The 26,403-nt window shown below is 41.7% G+C and overlaps 1 protein-coding gene across 2 annotated transcripts in view; it reads right to left on the bottom strand.

The window, feature by feature from the left end:
* Positions 1-923: 923 nt before the first annotated feature.
* The window catches only part of mrs2 (magnesium transporter MRS2), a 43,255-nt gene continuing 17,775 nt past the window's right edge, over positions 924-26,403 (bottom strand). The window contains exons 5-13 of one of the 2 annotated variants that reach the window (XR_014569028.1): positions 19,164-19,328; positions 18,747-18,877; positions 10,233-10,349; positions 9,328-9,397; positions 6,606-6,688; positions 5,324-5,441; positions 3,868-3,981; positions 3,570-3,715; positions 924-3,539 (exon numbers count right to left, since the gene is read on the bottom strand). Coding sequence is in view for 1 of the 2 variants with exons in the window: in XM_083760981.1 (XP_083617107.1) it covers positions 3,656-3,715; positions 3,868-3,981; positions 5,324-5,441; positions 6,606-6,688; positions 9,328-9,397; positions 10,233-10,349; positions 18,747-18,877; positions 19,164-19,328 (858 nt within the window). In the remaining variant the exon portion in view is untranslated. Of the gene's footprint in view, positions 3,716-3,867; positions 3,982-5,323; positions 5,442-6,605; positions 6,689-9,327; positions 9,398-10,232; positions 10,350-18,746; positions 18,878-19,163; positions 19,329-26,403 lie in introns of both variants that reach the window. The other variant, XM_083760981.1, reaches the window with a different exon arrangement.

Genomic DNA, 26,403 nt, shown 5'->3' with positions numbered 1-26,403 from the left:
AAAGTGCAAATACCTCCAAATTGTACAGTACTAAAGTAAAAACTGAATATTAAAGGTGCTGTGATATGTATTACTTAAAACAGATATGGGGTCTCTCATCTCTCCCAGACTCCAGCTCGTAAGTATTATAAATAAAAACATATTACATTTTTCAATTTAATGCAATCAGGTGAGGCGAGAGAACCCATTTATCATCAGCTATATATAGTGTTCCAATCCAGACACTTGCTTATCTCTATATTCTATTATTATTATTTTAATGTTCGGTTGCAGAATAGGTAGTCCTGTCAGTTATGTAATATTGGACAGACCAGTTTTTCAGATTCTACATGTGAAATTGTGTGTTGCCTCCACCTAGTGGAGAGAAACATAATTACACAAGAGTAGATTTATATTGTTCCGATTATCATGGACCACCAAACTGTATGTCCATTTTCACAACTCTACTATGTGGTATACTCTCAAAGTGGGGTTCGGGGACCCCAAGGGATAATTCAGGGGGTTACAGCATTGTCCCCAGCAAAATGATTTATAGAATAAAATCTCACATCTACAAGCTTTATTTTATCGTTAAATACAGCTGGAGGTTCTTGACATGACAATGCTTGAGAACCGCGGATATACTGTATCATTCATAAATATACTTGTGTACCAACAAGGGTACTATTATACCCTATATATTCCAAGGTAGGCCTATAGCACATATAATATTCAAAACATATTTGTCAAGTCATGCATTTGATCATTGAGCATCATTATTTAGAACCAAGTCTGCTTTGGAAGCACAGGATACAATGAAAGACTTCAAACCTAAAATAATTAAAAATATAATTTTAATATTATAATGGATTTACAATGGACAGACTCATTGATATGAGTGGCGTACACATGTCACAGGCCACATTTTTAGGGAACGGCACTGGTTAATATAATAGTTACACCAGGAATTGGAAGATTTTTTTTTTTGAGTGGTGCTAAATATTAATGTTTAAGTAACACAATGAAAACAAAATGTTAAAGGTTTTTATATTATATACATCCTGTATATTTATTTATTTTACATTAATGCTATATTATAAATAACATGTGTTTTGCCAATTATTTGGGGCCCACTCGCAAAATCCTCCCTGCACAAATTCCTCCCTGCACACAGGTTGGGAATCAGGACTCTCCATAATACAGTATATACACAGAATGCAAATATGTATTTGCTGTCAATATACTATAGAGCGCCTAAGTCTGAAAGGGCGGTATAGGGCGCAAATCCACAGGTTTGTGTACTTTTTATTTGCATTGTAGATCGCCTCATATAAGTACTGTGTTTGAAAAATAAACATGTCATCCCGGCCGCTTCACTCATTATGGATATGAAGAATCAACTGACGAGAAAACGCTATTGTTACTGCTGCTGAGTTAGTTGCATTTTCGCAGAGACAGAGAGAATAACTCTGAGACAGCATGTTTATTTTTGGACCACATTGCTTATGTGAAACAATTTTAAGATGACCCCATGTTGTTCTCCATAGAGAGATATATACTTCCGTGAACCGGGCAGAACCAGGGGATGAGCGAGTGACGTCAGGACTTTGGCGCTCTATAGCCTGCATAATGAAAAATGACATATCTGACATGGATAAGAGGAGCGTGGTGGAAAAAAAGGCAACAGATTTGTTGGACTTCATCAGATCACTTTGGTACTGTAATTCACACAACACACTTTAACTCATCTCACAGTCATGATGAATGACAACACAATGTTCTCACCTATATGCACGGTTAAAAAGCACGGACGACGCTGCAATTAGAAGATGCTGTAAGTCGACAATCTCAAACTAAACGTCAGAAAAACTAAAGAACCACCAGGTAGTACTCACAGGAGGTAAAAAGGTAACTTTAGTAGAAAGTGTGTTCACAGATCAAACGGCATCAAGAGTTCAAGACATTTGAAAAAGAACAGACGACAGACGATGAAATAAATCGAGGTGGTTCTTCTTTTTTTCTTTTTTTTTACTCCTGAGTGCCCGGATCATCTGTTGTTTTTCAAACTAAATGCGAAGCAAACCAAAAGAACCCACAGACACGCACGAGAAGACTGCACATTTCAGGATGGCAGTATCCTTCTCTGTCAGTATAAGGACAGAGAAGCAGGCTTGTGACAACAAGAAAGACGACCACAAGTTCAAGTCCCCAGGGTCCAGACTGGCTGAGGTGGTCTGGGACTGGGTGGGTGGATTAAAACAGGTGCACGTGCCCTTGAGTAAGGCACTATAGCCAGAATTGCTCCAGTGAATGTACCCCCCCCCCCCAGTAGCCAGCGGTACAGGCCTGTGCATGTACTGGGAACTTGGGGAAGCCCCAAGCAATTATTGAAATGGGTGAACCATCACACATTTTGTTTTTGAAGAGTTTTTTTAAGGTGTATTTTTTACTTTTTTGGCTTTGGAAGAGAGCACAGGGCTTAAAGTTCTAAGTCCTGGGGACGGATTTCAGTCGTGGAAATGTCATAGGGGTCATTTGATAAGATCAGTGCTGATTTGCAAAAAAAATTAAAAATCAGTTTTGGGATTTTCTTTTGGGTTTAAGACCTGAGAGCAACTATTTTTAGTATTTTATCCACATTAAACAAACATATTTGTAGGTAAGACTGTCTGAATATTATCAGTGCTTCCCTGCACACTAGAGCTGTGCAATATAGTATATCAAGATTGCATTATTTTTTTTAAATGCTATATCAAATAATACAGTATATATTATTACTGCAGCGTTTTCCTTCTGTATCTTGGCCACTCAGAGAACATAAACACTGGTAGCAATGCTAGACACTGAGCCCTGATCTGTGTTAAAGAGGCATTCATCTCTAAATAATAAAAAAATACTACTGTGGTTCTGTAATGTCTGATGTTTGAGGTATATTATGTTACATTGTTATGACGACACCCATGCTTTAAAGGTGTATTTAAGCATATTAACCATGATAATAACCCTGGTGCCCCTATTTCGGGCATGTCATTGCAGGTGACAAAAAACAGAAAATAGCCGGTCTCCAAGCTCAAACCGTGTCACAATGTGACACGGGTATGAGCTTGTGGATCGGCTATTTCCGCTACCCGTTGTACAACGACAGTATTATGAGCTGCTCAAATGTCAGCGTGCTTCACAGTACTACTGTACTTCTGATTGGTGTCTGTCTGTACCTCACAGTGTAGTGGTTTAACACGTTCATTTTGAGGACTGCATCGCACCTGAGCCTGTTGTCCTCTTCCTGTCTCCGCGACCCATCCATTTGCCGTCTGGCTCAAAGAGAGATAAAAAATAAAGTGATGTACCGAACCTTAAGAAAAGTGATCAGCGTCGTTGTGACACAGAAGAAAAACCATCTGAAATACACCTTTGTGTCGTCCCTTATTAGGGTGGACGTCACACTGTTCCGTTGTGTCCCCAGATCCGAGCGTCCGATGAAGTGACAGCAGTTCAACCAAAGCGCTGCAACCAGACTTATCCATTTGAACAAACGGGAGAAGTGGAGTTGATAGGTTGCACTTTTGGAGCAGTAAAAAACCAAAAAAAACAAGTGTTCCACGGCTGCGTATAGGCCAGTCTGGAGGTCCAGGGGTGAAACATGGGAGTAGAGTTTGAGTAGATTTCTGTTCGGTCATCATCTGACCCCCGTCTTGACTTCTGGTGGCTTTAAATTCCTCTTCCAGACAGGAGGGATCTGTGGTCATCACAAAGAAGAGAACAAAAAATAAACACAAACTTGTGATACAAGAACAGAAAGGGTGATAAAGCTTGCACTGATAAGACAGCTGCCATATCAGATCAGTGTGCGTGTGCGTGTGTGTGTGTGTGTGTGTGTGTGTGCGTTACCTGAGGTGGTCTAGAGGGTTCCAGATTTCGTCCAAGGAACGACAGCAGTCGTCTCCATATGAGCCCACTGCCCATGAACATGAAGCCAGTCACCAACCAGAACACACGCGGGTCCTAGTAAAGGCACGCACGCACAAACACACACACACACACACACACACCCCCACCATACAAACACGCACATGCACGCACAAAGACACACATACACACACACACACACACACACACACACACACACACACACACACACACACGGTTAAAACCCTGAAAATGAGGTCAGCCGTGAAACGTTCATTCATTTAACCACCTATTATATTTTGTTGACCGGTGTCCCCCAGGCCAGCACTAGTAGGTAGTACGTCACAGGTTGCAACAGTATTATATGGGTAGTATGGACTCATATTATCACAACGCCTGGGTATCAGTGCTTGGTATCATGTGATTGTCACAGACGTCAAAGGCTTTGAGCCCGGTGACAAACGTACATTTATGTGTACCATACTGAATCCAATCCATCAATTAACTCATTCTGGGTCGGGAACGCCCTTTGGTGTTTTAAGCATTATGTCATTTCATTTCATATTTATTTATTTCAGTTATGGTTTTACATGATTATATTCACTAGCCCTTACCCGTTGTGAGATATTTGCCCGGGTGCGTTTATAATTGACTAATACATTCATTAATAATCATTAATGTGTGAAATCGAAAAAAGGGCTTCGTTACGCCCTCCATATTCATATGGTCAATGCCTGTGTGAAAAGTGGGAGTGATTGGTGCAAGCAGTAAGGAGCTATGGCAGTGTTTCTGACACACAGACACACACACACACACACACACACACACACACACACACACACACAGACACACACTCAGACAGTGTTAGAATTATAGTATGATAGTATGATGATGATGATTATAGTATGATGATGATTTTACTTTGTACTTTTTTTTCACATATTCCATAACAGAAAAGAAAAGGAGCAGGAAGAAGATAAATCTTATTAATACCTGCCCCTATCTATCATAAAAAAACATCTAATTGATGCTGCTACCAACCATTAATTTTACATCACCATGATTACATCAAATAAGTAGGTCTGCTATTTTTGAAAAATCGTGAAAATGTGTCGCAAATCTTTGAATATATATTCTTTCAGAGTGAACGTTTTTAACTAAAATCTTTGCTTCTGGGATGTCCCTGGAACTACATATTTTCAGATGGGGGTCGGCGGCCGATTACATATAATTCTAGGGGTTCTTGACATGACAAAGTTTGCGCACCACTGACATAGAAACATGTTTTTTTCAGAAAACTGTCATGATTTAGAAGGCATTTGTAGAATCGGCCTCAGGTCTAAATGGGATAATGAAAGGGCCCTCAGCCTTCTAAACCCTACATGCAGACTATCGGGGGGTCAAACCCTGATTGGACCGTCACAGGAAGTGACCTCACCTCCTCAAACGACGACTCCAGGTTCATTCCGAAGGCCACCCCGATCAGACCGAACAAGGAAAGGGAGAAGGTTCCCATGGTGAGCTGGAGATTGAGACGCATCATCACATTCCGATGGCTACAAGAGGGACAGAGACACATATGATCACTAGTTGTAGTGGCTGATAATAATTCCAGATAAATTACTCAACCGGCAGGCTAAACCTGGGAGCTAAAAACAAACCGTAATGACACGCCATCAGACAACGATAAAATGATCCATGTCCAAACGAGTTTAAAATGTTTACTAGTTATTCAGTGCACCAAATATTACAATACAATTTCCAATAAATATATATATATATGCAATAAATATGTGCAAAGAATCCAAATTTAAACAGTGAGCAAACCAAACCAGAGCGAGCTGGTGGATACCTGCATTTGTAACCTCCTGGTGGCCACCCACAGGCACAGAGACGCTCCCACCTATAGAGCGGCGCAGTCCCTCCCCCTTTCAGATCAACGAACGGCCCAGGAAATGAAAACGCAATGCATTTCCCCATAGGCAGTTTTTATTTAATTTATTTAAAGACCTTTTAATAGTCGTACGAAGCCAACTCTTTTTTTTTTTTTTTAAGATATTTTTTTGCGGCTTACGCCTTTTATTGATTTTTGAAGGGACAGACAGTAGGCTGACAGGAAACGGGAGAGAGATGGGGGGATGACATGCAGTAAAGGCCGTGTCGGGTCCGGGAGTCGAACCCGCGGCACACTGCGACTGGATTACCAGTCCGGTGCCCAGACCGTTACGCTACGGCCTGGGCTGGACGAAGCCAACTCTTGTCGTGACAAATCATGACAACACACACAATATTTCGGGCCAAACAAAGAATTAGAAAGTAGAAAAAAACGGCAGGTTACAACACTTTTTTTGTTGTTTTTCTTCTTTGTAATTATTTGTTTGGTCCAAAATATTGTGTGTGTTGTCATGATTTGTCACGACAAGAGTTGGCTTCGTACGACGCTTAAAAGGTCTTTAAATAAATTAAATAAAAACTGCCTATGGGGAAATGCATTGCGTTTTCATTTCCTGGGCCGTTCGTTGTTCTGAAAGGGGGAGGGACTGTGCCGCTCTATAATGAAGCGCCAATGGGGTGCCCACACCCACACCCATCACCAACCAAGTGAAAATAACCATAACTAAGCACTCTTTGGCTCCTATACACCAGCAGTTCTAGTGACGGACACAGTTATTGTGTGTGCGTGTGACGTGTGTGCCGTGCATGTGTGCGCATATATATACCTGTCCAGATTGATGAAGATGACACTCTCAGAGTCGTCGATCAGTCCTCTGAGCTCCCTGGCTTCGTCAGCCAGCTCCTGAGCCTGAGTTGGACCAGTTCACATGACACAGTCAGTTAGGCATGTAACGATACACTCAACTCACGATACGATACGTATCACGATATGAGGTTCACGATACGATTTTTCACAATATTTTCAACACAATGATTTTCCAGACAAATGACAAATTCTTTTTTTTTTAATGATTTATCTTCCCCCCAAAGCTTTTTTCACAATTTTTATTTAACTACACTGCAAAGATAATTGCCTTCCTTGATGTATTAATGAGCATCAATAATGACCATCACCTGGGCACAGTCACAGACACATATACAACTCCCCTCTCCAGGCCTCTACTGTCTCATTTCTCTCCAAAATACGTACTGTACAAGTTTGGTTGAAATCAAATCAACTGTGTTTACATGTATAGCTTCTGACTGCGGTTACCAGAGTGATTATGTTTACTTTTGTATTGGAGATTATGTAATGGGTATTGTAATTTTGCAGTAAATATATATTTTTTGTATTTGATTGGGTGTTTTTTAAACTAGTGTGTCACTGTATTTTTTAGAAAAGTCTCCTGTGGACAAGTGGTGAACACTAGCACTTGTGCTAACACACTGTAAACGATGCATCTACAATTTGTACAACTGTGCAATGAGCAATGTAATTGTTATGTCTATATCAAATAAATAGACAAAAACATAAACCCACTGGACATGACGCTAGCATGTCGCAGGGACATCCAACCCTTGATGCCGAGTGTCAGGCAGCTGGGAGACATTGGGTCCAATTTCTTTGTAGTCTCGCGTGGCCAGACTGTTGCCTGCCACAATTTCCACAATTCAAATGGTACAATCTGGGACAAGGAAGCTCTGATCTTGAGCAAGCAATAAAGCGGAAGTGTATGAATCAAAATCATCTAAGCATATATAGCTCGCTGCTTTAGCAGGAATGGATTATTTTTAAAATAAAATGTAAAGATATTTTCGTGAACGGAAATGGCGAACAGATGCCGCTTCCATGTTCGTATTTTGGGAGGTGTAGTTCCAGACTATATATAGCATTCGGACATTGTGGAATAGTTGTCTGGCTGCGTGAGACTACAGTTTTAAAGTCTTTGCATTGGGTCCCAGTTGTTAGAGTCTTTGGTATGACCCGGCCGGGGGATCGAACCCCGACCTTCCAGTCTCAGGGCGGACACACTTCACCACAAGGCCACTGACCTGGTCTAAACTTACACTGTGTGTGTCAATGAAGTTCTTGTTTCCGACTCGCTCACATTACACATACAGCTCGGCCTCAACAGGACAACTTCATCTTACTACAGTGCTTTTCAAAGTGGGGTCCATGCAGGGACCCTTGAGGTGCCACAAGTGTTATGGGGGTCCTTGACATTAAAACTTCTACATATCTCTACACAGGCTCATACCTTGACCCCCCCCCCCCCAAGCCAAAGTATATGGATCCACGACCCCCGGAAGCCCCTTTATAGTCACAACTGCCACAACTGCGTGTAGTGATGACCTTAGATGATCATGCCAGCAGGATCCGATGGGAATTCCGACGGAGCATTAGTCCGACATGCGGGAACAGCGGTCGGTTAATGAGTCTGACCTCTTGGATCATCACGCCGGCACCTCTAACGGCATTCCCCCTGTCCATGGCTGCATCTAAGCCGCACAATACATGCTTGCGTGTACTGTAGTCATGACCGTATAATTTTAGATCACGCTGTCTCCCCAAACGTAATTTTAAGCTGCACGCTCCATGCTTGCGTGTAGTGGTGGTGACCCTAGAATAGATGACCAAACTATGGAATATAATAATGCACTTCCCATTACAATCAGAACTGCATCAGAACTCCATCATGGCCCGTAGCACTTACCCTAGCCCCTTAGATAGAACTTTATGTAGACTTAGATAGCATTTTATACAGACTTATAGCATGTTACGTAGACAGCACTAGAATTGCATTTTATGTAGTCATAGCACTTTATAGTATAGTATAGTATAGTATAGTATAGTATAGTATAGTATAGTATAGTTTATATGTGTAGTTTCATTATATAGATATTCCACTGTTACGCTCTTAGCTTACGCATGTTTCATGATAACTACTTTTTATGTATGTGATGTATTGCCATGCTTTTTGTTTTTTGCTTATTGTAAATCGCTCTGGATTAAGAGCGTCTGCTAAATGCCTAAATTGTAAATTGTAATTGTAATTTTGCACTCAGCATCCTTGACGACCATACTCAATAAACAACCCTAAACCCATTTTTGTCTAGTGAATTTGTTATTATATTTGGGGGCAATATCCGGACTGGTATTTTCCTCTTGCTTGTCAATAAATATGACAGAAATACACTGTTGAAAAATTAAAAAAATCACACCCGTGTGAAATAAGTGGTGCAACTCTGTGTGGGGGGGGGGGGGGGGGGGGGGGGACAGAAGCATCATACAGTATATGCAGTTAATACGTGTGTTTGAGTGTGCGTTAGGTTGCGCACAGATGGTGAAAAACAACCATGCTGTTTTCGTGCTCATACCCAGTCCCAGACACCCAGCCACCCACACACAAAGTCACCTAAGGAAGTGGTTGCACCACTTAGACATACAACCCTTGTGAGAAGCACTGCTGTGGCGGGGAGTGCCGTATTTGGTCAGACCGAACCTACCTGCATGTAGTAGTTCTCTAGAAGCAGATCCATCTCCTCGGCGTGGTCAATGCCTAGACTGCTCTCTTCACTAGACACGCACACGCACACGCACACGCACACGCACACACACACACACACACACACACACACACACACACACACACACACACACACACACACACACACACACACACACACACACACACACACACACACGCACACGCACACACAGTTTTACCGTTTTATGCGTACTGTACAATCTTATATTTCTTAGAACGTCTGATCTGGATGTCGGTGGTTTGCTCTAAATAAGAAGATCTAAGAATATCCTATCATTTATAATGTATGTATAATGTACCAGTCAGGATGTAATGAAACTACGTTTTGTACTACTTAGTAGACTGTAGTCAAATCTGGCAGATCAGTGATTCTGAAACCTTTCCGTTTCAAGGACCACCGTAACATTGTGGGTGGGAACCCCTTTTGGTGTTTTAAGCATTATGTTATGCTTTAGATATTGAACATTGCAGATCTACAAGCTCATAGCGCGGCACTGAGTGCCACGCTACGAGCTTGTAGGTCTGCTATTTTTGAAAGATCGTGAAAATGCAGCACAAATCTTTGGATATAAATTCTTTCAGAGCCAATGTTTTTAACTCAAATCTTTGCTTCTGGGGGAGTCCCTGGGACAACATATTTTCAGACGGGGGTCGGCGGCCAAACACAGATAATTTTGGGGGTCCTTGACATGAAAATGTTTGAGAACGACTGACATAGAAACATGGGTTTTTCAGAAAACTGTCAGGATTTAGAAAACATTTGTAGAATCGTTCTCAGGTCTAAATGGTTAATATTATAACTATTGTGCATGCATGCGCGCGCGCGCGCGCGTGCGTGTGTGTGTGTGTGTGTGTGTTACATACAACACTCTGGGATCGGTCCACTTGGTGAGGCAGAGCTCTTCGATTATCTCCTCTTCGTCCATAATCTTCAACAAAGAATCCTTGAACACCTTAATGTCTGTTTCCAACTCTGATAAACTGATGGGGAGAGAGAGAGAGAGAGAGAGAGGCAAACAGACAAATAAGATAAAAACATGATAAAACTAAGTAGGTAAGTCAGAGAGGCTTTATTGTCGACACAAAAGAAAAGGGCATGAAATATTAATCAATGAAAGTGCATAGTGAAAAGTACAGACAGAGGCTTATTGCACACTTTTTATTACTTGCGCAAGCAGAGCGCGCAAGTAATGTTTTCGCCCGGTCTCTTCCGCCGTGACAGCTGTCCCGCCATTCGATGTTTATGCAGAAAAACATCAAATCTGTGCCTGTTTTGCTGGGACCAAATGACCACAAACGACCATATTTCTTACGTCATCATTTAGAGCTAGTCATACGTATACTATATACATAATCAGTAAAAATAAAATAGAAAATTGTGCCTGATCTGCTGGGACCAGAGTACGTGGTGTGTATATGTATGACTAGCTCTTAATGATGACGTAAGAAATATGGTCATTTGTGGCCATTTGGTCCCAGCAAACCAGGCACAGATTTGCTGTTTTCTTGCATAAACATCAAATGGCGGGACAGCTGTCACGGTTTTTGGCGCAAAGTAACCACAGTATACCGCTAATCAACTTACAACTACACACTTTATACAGTATAGAGTATATATGTATACGTATATAGTATATGCCTATATACTATATATATACTATATATATTTCTTACGTCATCATTTAGAGCTAGTCATACGTATACTATATACATAATCAGTAAAAATAAAATAGCAAATTGTGCCTGATCTGCTGGGACCAGAGTACATGGTGTGTATATGTATGACTAGCTCTTAATGATGACCTAAGAAATATTGGCATTTGTGGTCATTTGGTCCCAGCAAACCAGGCACAGATTTGCTGTTTTCTTGCATAAACATCAAATGGCGGGACAGCTGTCACGGTTCTTGGCGCAAAGTAACCACAGTATACCGCTAATCAACTTACAACTACACACTTTATACAGTATAGAGTATATATGAATACGTATATAGTATATGCCTATATACTATATATATACTATATATATTTCTTACGTCATCATTTAGAGCTAGTCATACGTATACTATATACATAATCAGTCAAAATAAAATAGCAAATTGTGCCTGATTTTCTGGGACCAGAGTACGTGGTGTGTATATGTATGACTAGCTCTTAATGATGACGTAAGAAATATGGTCATTTGTGGTCGTTTGGTCCCAGCAAACCAGGCACAGATTTGCTGTTTTCTTGCATAAACATCAAATGGCGGGACAGCTGTCACAGTTTTTGGCGCAAAGTAACCACAGTATACCGCTAATCAACTTACAACTACACACTCTATATAGTATATATGTATACGTATATAGTATATGCCTATATACTATATATATTTCTTACGTCATCATTTACAGCTAGTCATACGTATACTATATACATAATCAGTAAAAATAAAATAGCAAATTGTGCCTGATCTGCTGGGACCAGAGTACGTGGTGTGTATATGTATGACTAGCTCTTAATGATGACGTAAGAAATATGGTAATTTGTGGTCGTTTGGTCCCAGCAAACCAGGCACAGATTTACTGTTTTCTTGCATAAACATCAAATGGCGGGACAGCTGTCCCGGTTTTTGGCACAAAGTAACCACAGTATACCGCTAATCAACTTATAACTACACACTCTATATAGTATATATGTATACGTAATGACGTATATAGTATATGCCTATATACTATATATATACTATATATAGTATATGCCTATATAGTATAATTGCTTTGCTGGGACCAAACGACCACAAATGACCATATCTCTTACGTCATCATTTAGAGCTAGTCATACGTATACTATATACATAATCAGTCAAAATAAAATAGCAAGTTGTGCCTGATCTGCTGGGACCAGAGTACGTGGTGTGTATATGTATGACTAGCTCTTCACCCAAACTTATATAGATAGAAACTTGAATCATACTTAATAATACTAGGTGTTTATATGCATAAAGTAGGTAGGTAGCAAATAGTTACATCTAAAAATTATACATTTCAAACGTTCCTTCACAGAGATACTGAGATTTGACAGTTTACAGCGGTCGAAAGGACTTGCGCGCTCTGCTTGCGCACTAGTTGGCCTACTAGTGTGCAACAAGCAAGTATGCACTCGACAGAGTGCAGTTCTAGTTGTTATTATATTTAATTATATCACTGCGAGGTACGAATATATTCGTACCCCCCCCCCCCCCCCCAGCTATGGGACGTTATCAGCCAGGTACCTCGTATACTCTGTGTATATAGTGGTTGAGCCCCAGAGCAGCTGTTAACATTGATCCGGTTGCTATGCAACGCCTCCGTCACCACCAGCTATGGGGACGTTACAACTCCCGTCCATTTACCTCGGTTCAAAGCAGGATTTTCAAACCTCCATAAGTGGGGATCTACGTAGGAGAGCTGTCCTTGGTCGTCAGCCATCCAAAGTTTGGATGTCATTTGTGACTTTGTGGTGGGATCATTGTTGTAGTTTTACTAGTTGCCCATCCCCACCAGTCTAACGACCCTCGGCCATAGAAATGCTAATGTTTGGCTTTGTTTACATGAGGAGATCACCTTCTCGCCTGGCACATACTGTATACAAAAACACTGCTGGCCTCTGTGCGTTCCTAACCTCGCGTCGCCAGGCTTTCAGTGCGTTCTTGCTGGTGCGTTCACACAGGTAGTTGGAACGATGCAAAACGCGGTGTGAGTTGATGTGGAGAGCCTGATTTGTGCTGGTGTCGGTCTTTTAAGCTGACCTACAAGCCCACACTGTGTTCCAAAAGCAGCTGTGGTGGGCTTACTGAACTGCACTACAGCAGACGAGACGACAAGAGAGAAGCAGTAGTAGCCAGTCGTTCATGTTTCACGTTCGCGGTTGTCATACCGTAAAATCATAATTATATAAGTTTCTCAAAGGTAACTTTCAAGTAAACATGTGTGATTCCGCGTGTCACAGACACTAGCAGTGAAGACGTTCTTAACTTTCTGTGTGTGCACTGACTGCACAGCTTGCACTCAAACGTTGTTGATCATGCGTGACGTGATGGAAGCATTTGTGTTCGCATTGGTAGGTCAGGAAATATATTAATATTAAAAATGTATTTGTTAAATATATATATATGTGAGTGATGTGAACTAGCCATCTTGTGTATATGAGAGCAAATATTTTGTTCTGGTTACACCTCACTATATTCTAGTGAGGCACAAATGAGTGGGGCCTAAAATCTTGCCAGACGGAAGTTGCGTCATGAGCCAATACAGGAATTTTAATAATCACAATGTGATGCATTGTGAGCTGGTAGATCTGCTATTTTCAAATCTTGGAAAAAAGTTACAATTATGGAATATTTTATTTAAACATTTAAAAACACAAATCTATCATGGGGTCACTGGCCCACAATATTTTTGGATTAGGGTCCTTAGTTGAATGAATGAATGGTTTATTTTGATCTATTCAGTTAGACAATTACAAAAAAAAAAAATCTTTCTTTAAACACGATCGAAAAGGAATAGGCAGAAGCTTATAGCTTATTTATGCCTATCCTTAAAACAGTTTAAGTGCCAGAGACGTTAAGACGAGTTGAATCCAATTATTCACTGATTGCCATGGACGATAAGTTTTATATTCTTTTATTTTTTAAATAATGAATATTTTGAAAATTCCTCTAATCTGGTGTGCAGGTGATGACATGCACATTACATGCATAATATAATTACATTTTCTTTCTTTTTTTATAATGGGCTAATTGGCAATGAAAGACAAAACTGGTGACCACCAGGTGGCGCTGAAAGATTAATGCATTTGCCCTTAGTTGGGCAAATGCATTCATCTGGGGGTCCTTGACATGGCAATGTCACTGTGTGAGGATCACTGGTTTGAACAACATTAGGAGAAAAGCCCAAATAAGCACTTTAGAAACAAGAAAAGCAACCACAAGCAACTTTACAGAAAAATAAGCCCAAAGTCTGAGCAGCACACAGATCGCTCTTGTGTAAAATCAAACATTGCTTTTTGCATTTAGAAGTAGCCTGGATCCAGCCCAAAGATCCCGCCCACTCTCTGAGTGGACTGCATCTCTTGAGAAAGCTACAGTCTGATAATCAGGCTAATTTAGGAGGTGGTCAGACCCAGGTGTAATCAGTGTTTTTAGGTAAAGGGGCTTAATAGCAAATTGCACAAAGCGAATATAATTAACATATGGACACTCCCCCAATGCTAAACTATGACCAGATTTGACTGAGAGCATGCCATCGCACAACCTCCAGCTTTTCACCACAGGAGCAAAAACTTTTTCTTTTTTTTAATCAAAAATTAGTTAATAGCACAGACAGACTCTTCACATACTAGAACTTCAGCTTAGATTTCAGCTCTGACACTTATTTCAGACATGCTCTAGTTACTAGAGCATGTCTGAAATAAGTGTCAGAGCTGAAATCGACATGTAAATATGAAATAAATGCTTAAACATGTAGCTAGGTGTAATGTTAGAGTCCACAGAAGTGAACCTTTCAAGCCTATTTTCTCAACTCGCTGTTTTCTGCAAGACATTACTCTATAAGCCATATCTCCAAAACTGGTGGGTCAAACAAACACCCTATGTCGATTGAAAAACATTATCTGATTGAGAAAGCAAACGGTGGAGAAACGGCTCAAAAGGATACCAGGAATTAGACCAATGAAGACTGTATAGGATTCCTCAGTTCCACATGGGACACAGAACCTTATTAGACGTTTAAGTCTATTATTTCGTGGGATCGCCGTCATCTCAGTTCCTTTGATGGCTGCCATTTCCCACCTGATGTTATGTGGGAATTGTGACAGCTCCAAACCAAACGGGACGACTGCTACTTTGCATAATGTCTTCAGAGTAGGACTTAAGTGTAAGAAGTGCAGGTCATTGGAGCATCCGTATCCTCCAACAACGATGATGCGATCTCCCACCATGCAGCAGTGCATCGACGAAGGTGGGTATACCCCCTTGGGTTTCATCTCATTCCAGGCAAAGGTCTCTGGATTGAATTTCCACACATTCCATACTAAATTGTCTACACTATAAACTATGTACAGCTCTCCATTGTAGGCAAACGCTGAATGCTTGTTGTAGCTTGTTCGTGGAAGCTGTACAGGGGGGATGCTCAGCCAGAGGTTGGTCACCGTATCAAACACTGTGATGGTGTTGCAGTTGCCCCCAGACACAAACATATTTGTCCCAATGATGGTGGCAGAGTGACATTCCGAAGCAGGCGGTGGGGTGCCTCTGGTGTTAATGAAAGACCAGACCATTGTGGTGGTGTCCAACTTGTAGACGTCATTGCAACATTCAGTCACCATCCAGTTCCTCCACTTTAATCCTCCAAAGATGTACACGGCCTTCCCCAGGACACAGGCCGAGTGGTTGTACCTCCCCTCTGGGACAGCGCCTGAAACCTTGGGCGTGAACCATCGGTGGACGACGACATCAAACGCATAAAGGACGTTGCAGTAAGACCCCGATTTAAAACCGCCACCGCCCCAGAGGTAGGCTACGTCTTCCATCAGCACGGCGGTGTGGCCGCAGCGCACGGCGGGAACTTCAAGTGGTACTTCTTCTCCTCTTCCAGGCGTCATTGGGGACATTTCCAGCCAGCGCAGAGACGTCGTGTCGAAGACGGACACACCGATCCGATTGCTGTCGTTCGCGTCACACCCGCCAAACGAGTACACTTTGAACCCCACCGCCACAGATGAATAATCATGGTCGCTGTCTAGTGTGATTGCCTGATACATGGCCCATAAAAACCCAGCATAAGCTAATACTAGATAACACTGGGATAATGATAATGTGGTACCATTAAGACAACATATTATATCCAGTAGTATGCATATACAAAGCCCAGACAGACACACAAAGTCTGTACACAGTACTGATGTCTTTGAGCATTGTGGACCTTGCCACACAAGGATCTCACTGTGTTGAGTATGACAAATAAATCCTCTAAATTATGGATCCTCTCTTTCTTCCGAGAAGGATGAGGCTGGCAGGGCACTGCGTCAGGCACCTAGAACTTGAGGCAAGTCAATTGACTCTATGGGAGCCAACCCAGGGCAAAGCCAGGAGGGGAAAGAGGCGTACCACCTAATGTAGACGTGCTGCGGCGCGGCAGCTTGGCTGACAACACTGCAGAGCTCAAGAAACCGATGTTGGATAGGAATTTGTGGAGGGCAGCGATCCAGGAATTCCGAGTTGGTGTTGGCTAGGCCTCACTCTCACAGCAACAACAAAACAACAACTTTCTTCCTTTTCTCCTTTGCTCTCGTTTCAGCATCTCACTCTTCGCGTCTGTCCTCGTTGGCCGTCATGTGCATGGACTCACCATCGAAAGTCTTTGACAGCTGCACTATATAAAATACTTTTCAATTAGGACTGGTAGTGTCTAACTTAGGACCACCACAGTTGTGTCCAGTGAGAACTTTACCAGGATGTCTAAATCTCTGACAACAATATCTGGGTTGTCTCTCACAAGGAGCGTAGTTAGATACTGCTGGCAACTGCGCTCAATGTAAAATAACGATAATGTTTATATAGGGGCTTGCAGGACGACAATGCCAGTCATCTGTGTCCATACATGGAGTTCTATATTGACCTGATGTGACGTCAACAAACACTAGTGTCTGTCGTCACCTTCAGCTCTAGGCCAGCCCGGTCCGAATATGGAGATTGTAATGCTATAGTTAGTAAGATATATATATTGTATACTGTGGGTTGCTTAACGTCGCTAATGAGTGAGGCAGCAAACCCCCCTTTTTCTTTTTTTCACGTGTTCCTCCTGCAACGCTACTTGCGTGTCTCCACTACACCACGGTGGTCTGCTCTGTAGTTGCCCCTCCCCCTCTCTCCCGTCTCCACCGTCTGGTAGGGTAACAAGATGACTCGCCCATTTTACCCTTTTTGGTGAGTTGTCCGGAAGACTCGCCAAAAGTGAAGACATCTCGCCAAAAGTGAAGACATCTCGCCGGGGCGAGTCATCCGGTATTCTCTGGTAGTAGCAGAGTCACGTGTATACTAGCCTCGGAAACCCAGACGTTTTTATTTCCAGGGAGAAAACAAAGTCTGGGTCCGAGTCCACTTCAATACGGCATAGAGTAGCGCAAACTTCGATCACTCTCTGCTGATTTCTGATCGTCTGCACCTTTGTTAAATTGAAGCACACACGCACACCCGTACACACACACACACACTCCTCTCTCTCTCTGTCGCTCTAATGAATTAGTCTCATGTCCAGCAGCTGCGCACAGTTTCTGCCTGCACAGCCATTGTGATTTATAGATCGCAATCTACCTTTTGGGAACCCATGCCACCATTGACCAGTGTTGTTTTTGGCAGCAAAGTTTGATTTTTGTTTCAGTCGTAGTCTCTTGAAAAGTTTTAATTTAGTTTTAGTCCACTAAATATCATAAGATTTTAGTCGACTGAATCTACAGTTGATTTAGTCGACTAAAATGTATTTTGTCGGGCCTTGATGCCGTCGTAATGACTGATTTTACACTTGCTAATAATAGCCGATCTACGAGCTTGTAGATCGGCTATTTTCAGCATGCAAACCAAGTGTAAAATGACGTATACTGGATCTCTTGTCCACTAGTCCCTTCCTAACATTTTAGTCTAGTTTTTATTTGTCGACAAAATTGTCAATATATTTAGTCTTAGTTTTAGTCATCATAGCTTAGTTTTCATTTAGTTTCCATGTAGTTCGTCAGTGGAGAAAGGTAGTCGACGAACAATTTAGTTATCAAACGTTTTTTTTATTTGGCCCACGCGGACCCCCATCTGAGAATGTTTTGTGCCAAAGAAGATTTGTTTAAAAAAGAAAAGAAAATGCTAATTATTGTTTTATATTTTCAGGGCAACTATTTTTTGTTTTTTTACATGTTCAGCTCTAGCTTTACTTACATCATTGTATTTACCAGGGCGGTCCGAATCTGTCGAAAAATCTCGAGAAAGTTTTAATGATTTGCACCAGCACGGTGAGTGCTGGTGCAAATCGTTGTCAGTCATGTCCTCACTGTATTGCATTACTGCTATTATTTTTTAATGTTTTATGCCTTGCTTTTCTTTCTTTCTCCATTGCTCTGTAAAGCACTTTGAGCTGCATTTTATGTCATGAAAGGTTCTATACAAATAAAGTTTTATTATAATTAGTAATAACAGTGGACATTAGCTGCTCAGTGACAAACAAGTGGACGGACAAACGGACGGATTGACAGGGGTGAAAACATGACAGAACAATGAATAAAATGTCTTTGTGTTGTTAAGTATACGGACGCCTCCTTAATTACATCATGAATGAATGGCCACAGTGTGTGTGTGTGTGTGTGTGTGTGTTACCTCTTACTGTTCTGCAGCAGTACATGCAGTTTACTTCTATCAGCAGACAGAAGCTGAGGATCCACCAGTGACTCCAGAGTGTCCATTATGACTGGGTGGACCTCGTTAAGACGTCCTTGAAGAGTGTTCACCTACACACACACGCGCACACGCACACACACACACACACACACACACAGTCACACACACACACACACACACACACACACACACACACACACACACACACACACACACACACACACACACACACACACACACACACACACACAGTTCTCAATTGAAGAATCATGTTTGCCCACCTCAGACCACAGATATACTTCACCCTAGCTTCCTCTCGCACACCCACACAACCGCACACACACAAACACACACACACACAGTCACACACGCGCGCACATGCACACGCACGCTTACCCTATGCTGCAGGATAGCTTCCAGGGCTTTGAACTCAAAGGGCAGGGAGTGCGTCTGCGAGGCCAGCTGTGGGGCCAGTTCCCGGACCAACCAGCGCTCCAGAACCGCCACCCCGCGGAAATCAAACACCAGCAGACTGTGAGGGGTCACCACCGCCTTCAGAGACTGGAGGCAGAGATGGGAGACGGACGGGGTGGGAGGAGAGGTGGAGAGAAACGTACAAGAAAGGAGGTGAAATTAAAAGCAGTAATATCCAACCTTTTATGTTTCAAGGACCCCCATTTTAACATTAACCCCCCCCCCCCCCCCCAATTGATTCAATCTCTGTTTCTCTGGGATCCCAATCTACACTAATACGTTAACTAGTCTGACAGTGTACAAATCAAACCAAATGGACTCCCGGGGAGGGTCCATTTGGTTATCTTTTGTACACTCTCTGGGTTACAGAGGAGGCCCGTATGGATCAATTTGGTCCTGGACCCTAACTATCAATCACTTAGCATGGGAATCCCCTGTAACCTCCTCGAGGACCACTAGGGGTCCCCAGACTCCACGCTGAGAACCAGCTCATGGTGCAAATAGGAATATCATGCAACATATCCATGTGTCTATGAACATAGTGGAAAATGCAAACAACAAGAGTACAAGGTAATTTACAGGTACTGTAGTACTATTACTTATTCTTAAGTCGTATTAGCTTCCTTAGAAACAGGAGTACATGCTGCATATCATACATGTACTAGCTTTATTACAGACATAAATTGTAGTTCCTTAGAGAGTGTATAAACTAAATTATTCTAGCTTCCATACAGACTTTAGTACATGCTAAATCATACACGGTTTAAAGCAATGTTTAGTATTAGGACCTGTAATTCTAAACTGTGAATTGTGGAAAAGAAATGTGGAAAGCTTTGAATGAAATGTGGGCCACATACCGTGGCTAACTTTGATCAGTAAATATTTGAGGGAAGAGCTCAGATCAATGAAAAGCTGAAGTCTTGTCTTGCTGTTGCCACAGAGACTCTGAAATAATCAGTCCTACAATAAGCCCTGCCCTACCACTGATAATATAATTGACATAAAATTTAAAGACCCACCTTGACCGATGATTTATTATGGTTTTCATTGCATCATCTGCCTTGCTAGGAAAGCACTTTGAATCAACTCCCCCCAAAAAGTGCTATTTAAATAAAGATGGCTTAACTGTGTATTCATGCAGTAACCTTTGGCTTAAAGTGGACCACATAGGCAGCTAACTTTGACCAGTAAATATTTCAACAGGTGCAGACACACGGCTGACGGCTGTACATGTTCTGTTCAGAGTTTAGACAGGACTTTAGCAACAGAAACACAAGACCACAGACATCCTCTGGTATGTACAGAACAGACGTTTTTCTAGTTGTGTTTCATTATACTGTAGCATTCATTTGTTTTTCTGTCAAGAAAAAAAACACGGCAGCAAATTACATATAATCGTGGGGGACATGGAATTGTTTGAGTATCACTTATTCATTATACCAGTGATAGACACATACATAATACCAATAACATGTTGCAATGGGTCGATTTACAGTGCCTAAGCCAAGAACTGATGCAATGAAGAATACAGTTATGTACAGGGCAATGACTTTCTGGAACTCTCTACCAGTATGCATTACAGAAATTAAGGGTAAAAGGCATATTAAGAAAAGACTGAAAGATCTTTTAAATATATATGGCGAAATTGTAATTCTGTTTATGTCAATATACCAGTTAATGTAATCTAGAGTGAATGCACTAACCGTAGTTGTTATGCTTTAATGTATTTCTTTTGTGATATCTGTAATTGTTGTTTTTATTTCAATTTCTGTATGTATATTATTCTGTGAGGACCCCAGGAAGAAGCTTTGGGGATCCTAAATAAACTAAACTAAACATAGAAACATGATTTTTTTTTCCAGAAAACTGTCAGGATTTAGAAGACATTTTGTAGAATCGTCCTCGGGTCTAAAAATGGGACAAACATAAATGTGTAATTGCAGGATGACCATGAAGCTGCTGTCGCTCTGTCTACTGCTGGGTTCGTTCCACTCCGCCTGGGGTAAAGCGGACACATGCCACGGCAGCGACATCTCGTCCTGCACAGAGTGCATCCAGCAAGGACCACGGTGTGCTTGGTGCACCGGCCCTGGCCCTGAAAACATGATCCGTTGCCGTGACACTAGGCTGCTAGAGACTGGCTGTGCTGAAGCACACATCTACCGCCCTGAGAGCAGTCTCAGGGTGGTCAAAAATCACCTGAGGTAAAGCAGACTGACTTCAAGTTAGGGAAAATCAGCCAAAGTCAGCCAAATCGAATAGTCGACAGCTCTGCCGATTAATAATCGATTAATTGATATAAAGTTTTTTTTATTTTTGTTTAGTAGCCATAAACGTCAAGACGTCTAATTGCCTATTAAGTAATGGATGCCACGGACGTCAATAAGTCTCTCCCTTGGGAATTCTTTTTTTTAATTTAAATTTTCATCCATATTTTGAAAATTCCTCTAATCTGGTGTACAGGTGATGACATGCACATGACATGAATAATAGAATTACAAATTCTTTCTTTCTTTATAATGGGAGAATTGGCACTCAGAGCCTAGCCTGAGCTAACGTGTTAGGTTTCTGGTCTAGAGGGGCGGGTCGCGGCTGAGATTTGCGCACGCCCTTATTGGATCTCATCGATCTGTCCGTCACCCCCGGCCCCTCCTCTCCCCCCAGTGCAGCGCTACGTCACATCATTTGGAGCGACGCCCACCCGGAAGGGTTGACTCCCACTTTTAGACCAGAGCGGCCAATGCGTTCCTCCAGGCTTTCAATTTTTGCACCAACAAAAATGAAAGCCTGGTACCGAGGCTACTCAGAGCCTAAACTGGTGACCACCAGGTGGCGCTGAAAGAGTTATATATATCAGATAAAACTTTTAAGATTTTATATTATGCACATGCCATGGTCACATAACCATTATATGTTGAGTACATGCTTTGATGGTTACAGTTTTATAATCAGTTTTGATGAGTAAACATTTGTGGAGATCTTCTCAGTTCTCATTGTATGCTATAGTTACTGCCATTCAGGATGGAAAATTAAAACCATTTGGATTTGGGGAGAAGTAGTTTCATAAGGGGCTGGTATGAACTATGAAGTACTTGATATAAAGAGAACATGTTCAGTTCACTAGTCTACACTCTACTCTACAACTGCCTTCATTTCATCTGATTGTCTGTCTGGCAGGCACTTAACAAGCGATCGTTAACTGTGTCTGTTAGAGAGATGGGCAGAGAAGAGTGGCTTTGCTCAACTTGATTTATACTTATATTCTCCACTCTGATGAAGGTACATGTTCGATATAGCATGCAGCCTTACTTATTAGCCTATGTTTTGGCTATTAAAAAAAAAAAATAGGTAACATGTACTGCATATACAGTAGTATACCATTGCTTTCAATGAGGAATCTCAATAATTAAAAGAGCTAAATCAAGAGGAATTTAACTTTTTAACTTGAGCCACAACTTGGGAAGCCACATTGTATAATTTCAAACAGTATTAAATGCATTTATCTCAGATTCTTTTACCAGATTGCGTTTTTATTCTAAACAAGCTTTATTCACAGCCCACAACTAAAGCGTTGCTGATCGCGGTTACAAAATCTATGTTTTGGGTGCATTAAAATAAGATTGTGCGGACCGTTACATTAGCCGTTGGTTACTTCCGGTTCGCGGCCCAGGGATATTTCACCTTCAAAATAAGCGTATGCGCTGAAAAGACATAATTAACATGATCGGAACTGTTTGTTGGATTTCAACTTTGGAAGGTATTTTAACTTGTTCAACCCTCAACTCAACATGATCCCATCAGGCATCCACTGGACGACCTGCACTTCTTGCAGCCCCAGGAGGTAAACATCACTCTGATGCCTGGAGCGCCGCAGTCCTTCAATCTAAACGTCTTCTGGCCTGAAGATCAGCCGACATCCTCACAACTGACCATGGACTTCAGCCCCATTCCGGAAGGAGTCAACATCACGTACACCACCCTCTCCACCCAAAACCCCCTGGTTGTACAGGTCATTGCTTAGAACAGGCCAGGCCAGGGCAGTGGTGTTGTGGGGTGTAGGGGTGGGCTGCTACCGCTATGATTTATCAAATGTATAATGTATCATACAATCAATAAGGAGATCAGCGTAGTAAATTAAAGGACCACTTCACCACTTTTCAACCTATCGTCATATAATAGGTCCTCACTAATAATCATGATAAAATGCCAAAAAAAAAATTCTACTCAGTCTGTGTCTCATAAGAGGGCTGTGGGCAGTTTAGAAACCGTCTTCCAGTGACATCATCGATGGGGAATACAAGCTAATAGAAACTGCAGGCTTTCTAGTCCTGAAAAGTTGCAATGCGAAAATGGAAGCCAGCGTTCTCACGATAATGAAAATCTAAACATTTTTGTAAAAAAAACGTGTTTAAAAAAGAATCTGCCTAATGATGATGTCACTGGAATACTGTTTCTAAACTGCCCACAACCCTCCTATGAGACACGGACTGAGTTGAAAAAAAAAGCGATATTTTGGGATACTTTGGGCTTGATTAGAGCTTAATTTGACTTAAAAAGACGATGATAGCTTAGCATCCCGGACAGCTAAGCTAGCGACTCAGGGTCAAACTACTAAACCGGAAGTGATCTCTGCCGGAGAATGCACTTGCTCCTTCTGATTATTTCAGATAATCACAATTTATTTTCTTCAAAATAGCAGATCTACAAGCAGATCTACAAACATCACGCTTGTAGATCAACAATTTACCGTATATGCTATTTTGTACATTTTTCAAAAAGAAAATATTGTAAAAAGAAATTAGGGATGCACCGAAAGGGAAATTCTTGGCCGAAACCGAATACCGAATATAGGAAACAGTTGGCCGAAAAGCGAATATCCGTTGCCGTCATGACCGTACCATAAAGGTACCTGATTTATGGCAAAAGAAAATGGTTATGGCAAAACTTAACTTAAATAATAATCACTATTATGGGTCCATAAAACATTTATTCAGCTCTTTTGAATGAATTAATTGCATACACTATTCGGTGATATATTTTCTGCCTATTTTGGCCGAAACCGAAAAGGCGAAAATGCATTTTCTGCCGAATATTTATATATATTTGGTGCATCACTAAAAAAATATATATTTTGTACATTTATGTTATTTGTCATATCTGCCAAAAATGCCAAACAGAAACCCAAATTGTAAAGTTTCAATGTACAAAAAAACAAAAAACACAATTAAATTGTTAATCGCAATTGCTTGTTGCGAACGCCAGTGAGCCTTTACCTAGCAGAACATTTCTGTCTGTCTGTCTGTGTGTCACGCTGTAACACCGCCCGCCCACCACCAGAGGTCGCAGCTGTATCACACACAAAAACATGCACGCACGCAAAAGAAAATCTTTTTTTTTTTAAAGTACTTAAAAAAACCTACAAAAAAAAGAACTAAAAAATTAAACTTAAAAAAAGAATCTTAACAAAAAAGAAAAAAATGCTCTGTGTGTGTATGTGTGTGACTGCCACAACAGCTGCGTTCGCTTCCCGCGTCCACGCGTCTTACTTGTGTGACGTCTTACTTAAATTTGCAACCGTGACAGCCCTAAATGCTAATTGCTGTAGGTGGACGTGGAGCTGACCCGGTGTTCCGGTGAGAAGAACCAGACCAGCACGAGCACGGTCCACATGACACCCAGAGACTCCTCGCTGACTCTGGATATACAGCTGGCACTGCAATGTCAGTATAGGACTGTAAAGTATACACATGTTGCAAATGTTGATCTTATTAGAACTAGGTTCCCAATTAATTGGGGTTGGAGGAATTATGGGCCATTATAACTAACATTGAACAATGTGCCTTTTTGGGGGGGGAACTAAAATAATGCACCCGAAGGAACCAAAATTGAGGAGAAATGGTTATTTTAAGCGACCATGGGAGGAACCAAATTGGGAATATTTTTGAATATTAACTTTCAGTTGCGTTGCCTTCAAACTATTGTTAGCGTTTCTACTTTAATCATTTCTTGTGCTATTGTTCTTCCGATGCAATCGCAGGTTCATGCGAGTGCGCGCGCGTGAAGAACAGTCCCGTGTGTAACGGACACGGGGCTCTGGTGTGCGGGGGTTGCGAATGCGACTGGCCGTATCGCGGACGTCACTGCGAGACGCACCCAGACGACGGATGTCGACCCTATCCAGGTGGCGACGTGTGCAGGGGGAGGGGCGACTGTGTGGACGGAAACTGTGAATGTACCAGACGAGAAAACCCACAGGAGCGGTACACTGGACAGTACTGCGAGTGCAGCAACTTTGGCTGTATGCGCGCCAACAACAGGTACGCAAAGTCGCAAAGGTGTTATTGCCGAAAAGCCTGGGCTCATGGCAACCTCTGACAACATCGCAGAAACTGAACACAACATTAACAGAAGAAGAATGAGGCTTGTACCTTGCGCACTGCCGGGCTCCAGTTTTGTTTTTATTGCACCGCATGGTTGTAGTATGACTGTAACTGTTCCTTCAGCAGTTTTCTTCCTGTCTACAGTCTGTTCATCTTGGGCTCACCAGAGTCACCACCTGCCCTTTTGGTAATAAGAGCAGCGAAGTGTGACGTAATACCTGGGTCACTATCATCAAAGGTGTATTATCACCTTTGTTTTCTCCTATTACCTGAATAATTATCGGTATAAGCTGCTTTTTGACTGACCAACCACAGTGTTGATTTTGACAGGGAATTTTGATTTAGTTTTAGTCATAGTCTTTTAAATTAAAGTTTAATTTAGTTTTTGTCAGCTGAATTTTTTTGTCTAGTTCTAGTCGACAAAATACCATAGGATTTTAGTTGACTAAATCTACAGTTGATTTTGTCAACTGAAATGTATTTTGGCAGGCCTTGATGGCATCGTAATGTCTGATTTACAATGGGAAAAAAGCTCTGAAAAAAGCCGATCTACAAGCTACAAGATCACCCGAGCACAACCAAACATAAAATGAGTTCCACTATCCATCCATCCATCCCCCAACTGCTTATCCGTAGTCAGGTCGCTGGGGCAACAGCTCCACCAGATAGCTCCAGACTTCCCTCTCCAGAGCAACATTATTGACCTCCTCCTGGGGGATCCAGAGACATTCCAAGGCCAGTGAGTTGATGTAATCCCTCCATCTGCGCCTTGGTCTGCCCCG

This window comes from Protomyctophum parallelum (genome assembly GCF_964188405.1).
Source record: "Protomyctophum parallelum genome assembly, chromosome: 3".
In the NCBI taxonomy this organism is placed as follows: Eukaryota; Metazoa; Chordata; class Actinopteri; order Myctophiformes; family Myctophidae; genus Protomyctophum; species Protomyctophum parallelum.
This window is presented reverse-complemented; position numbering and strand designations above follow the sequence as displayed.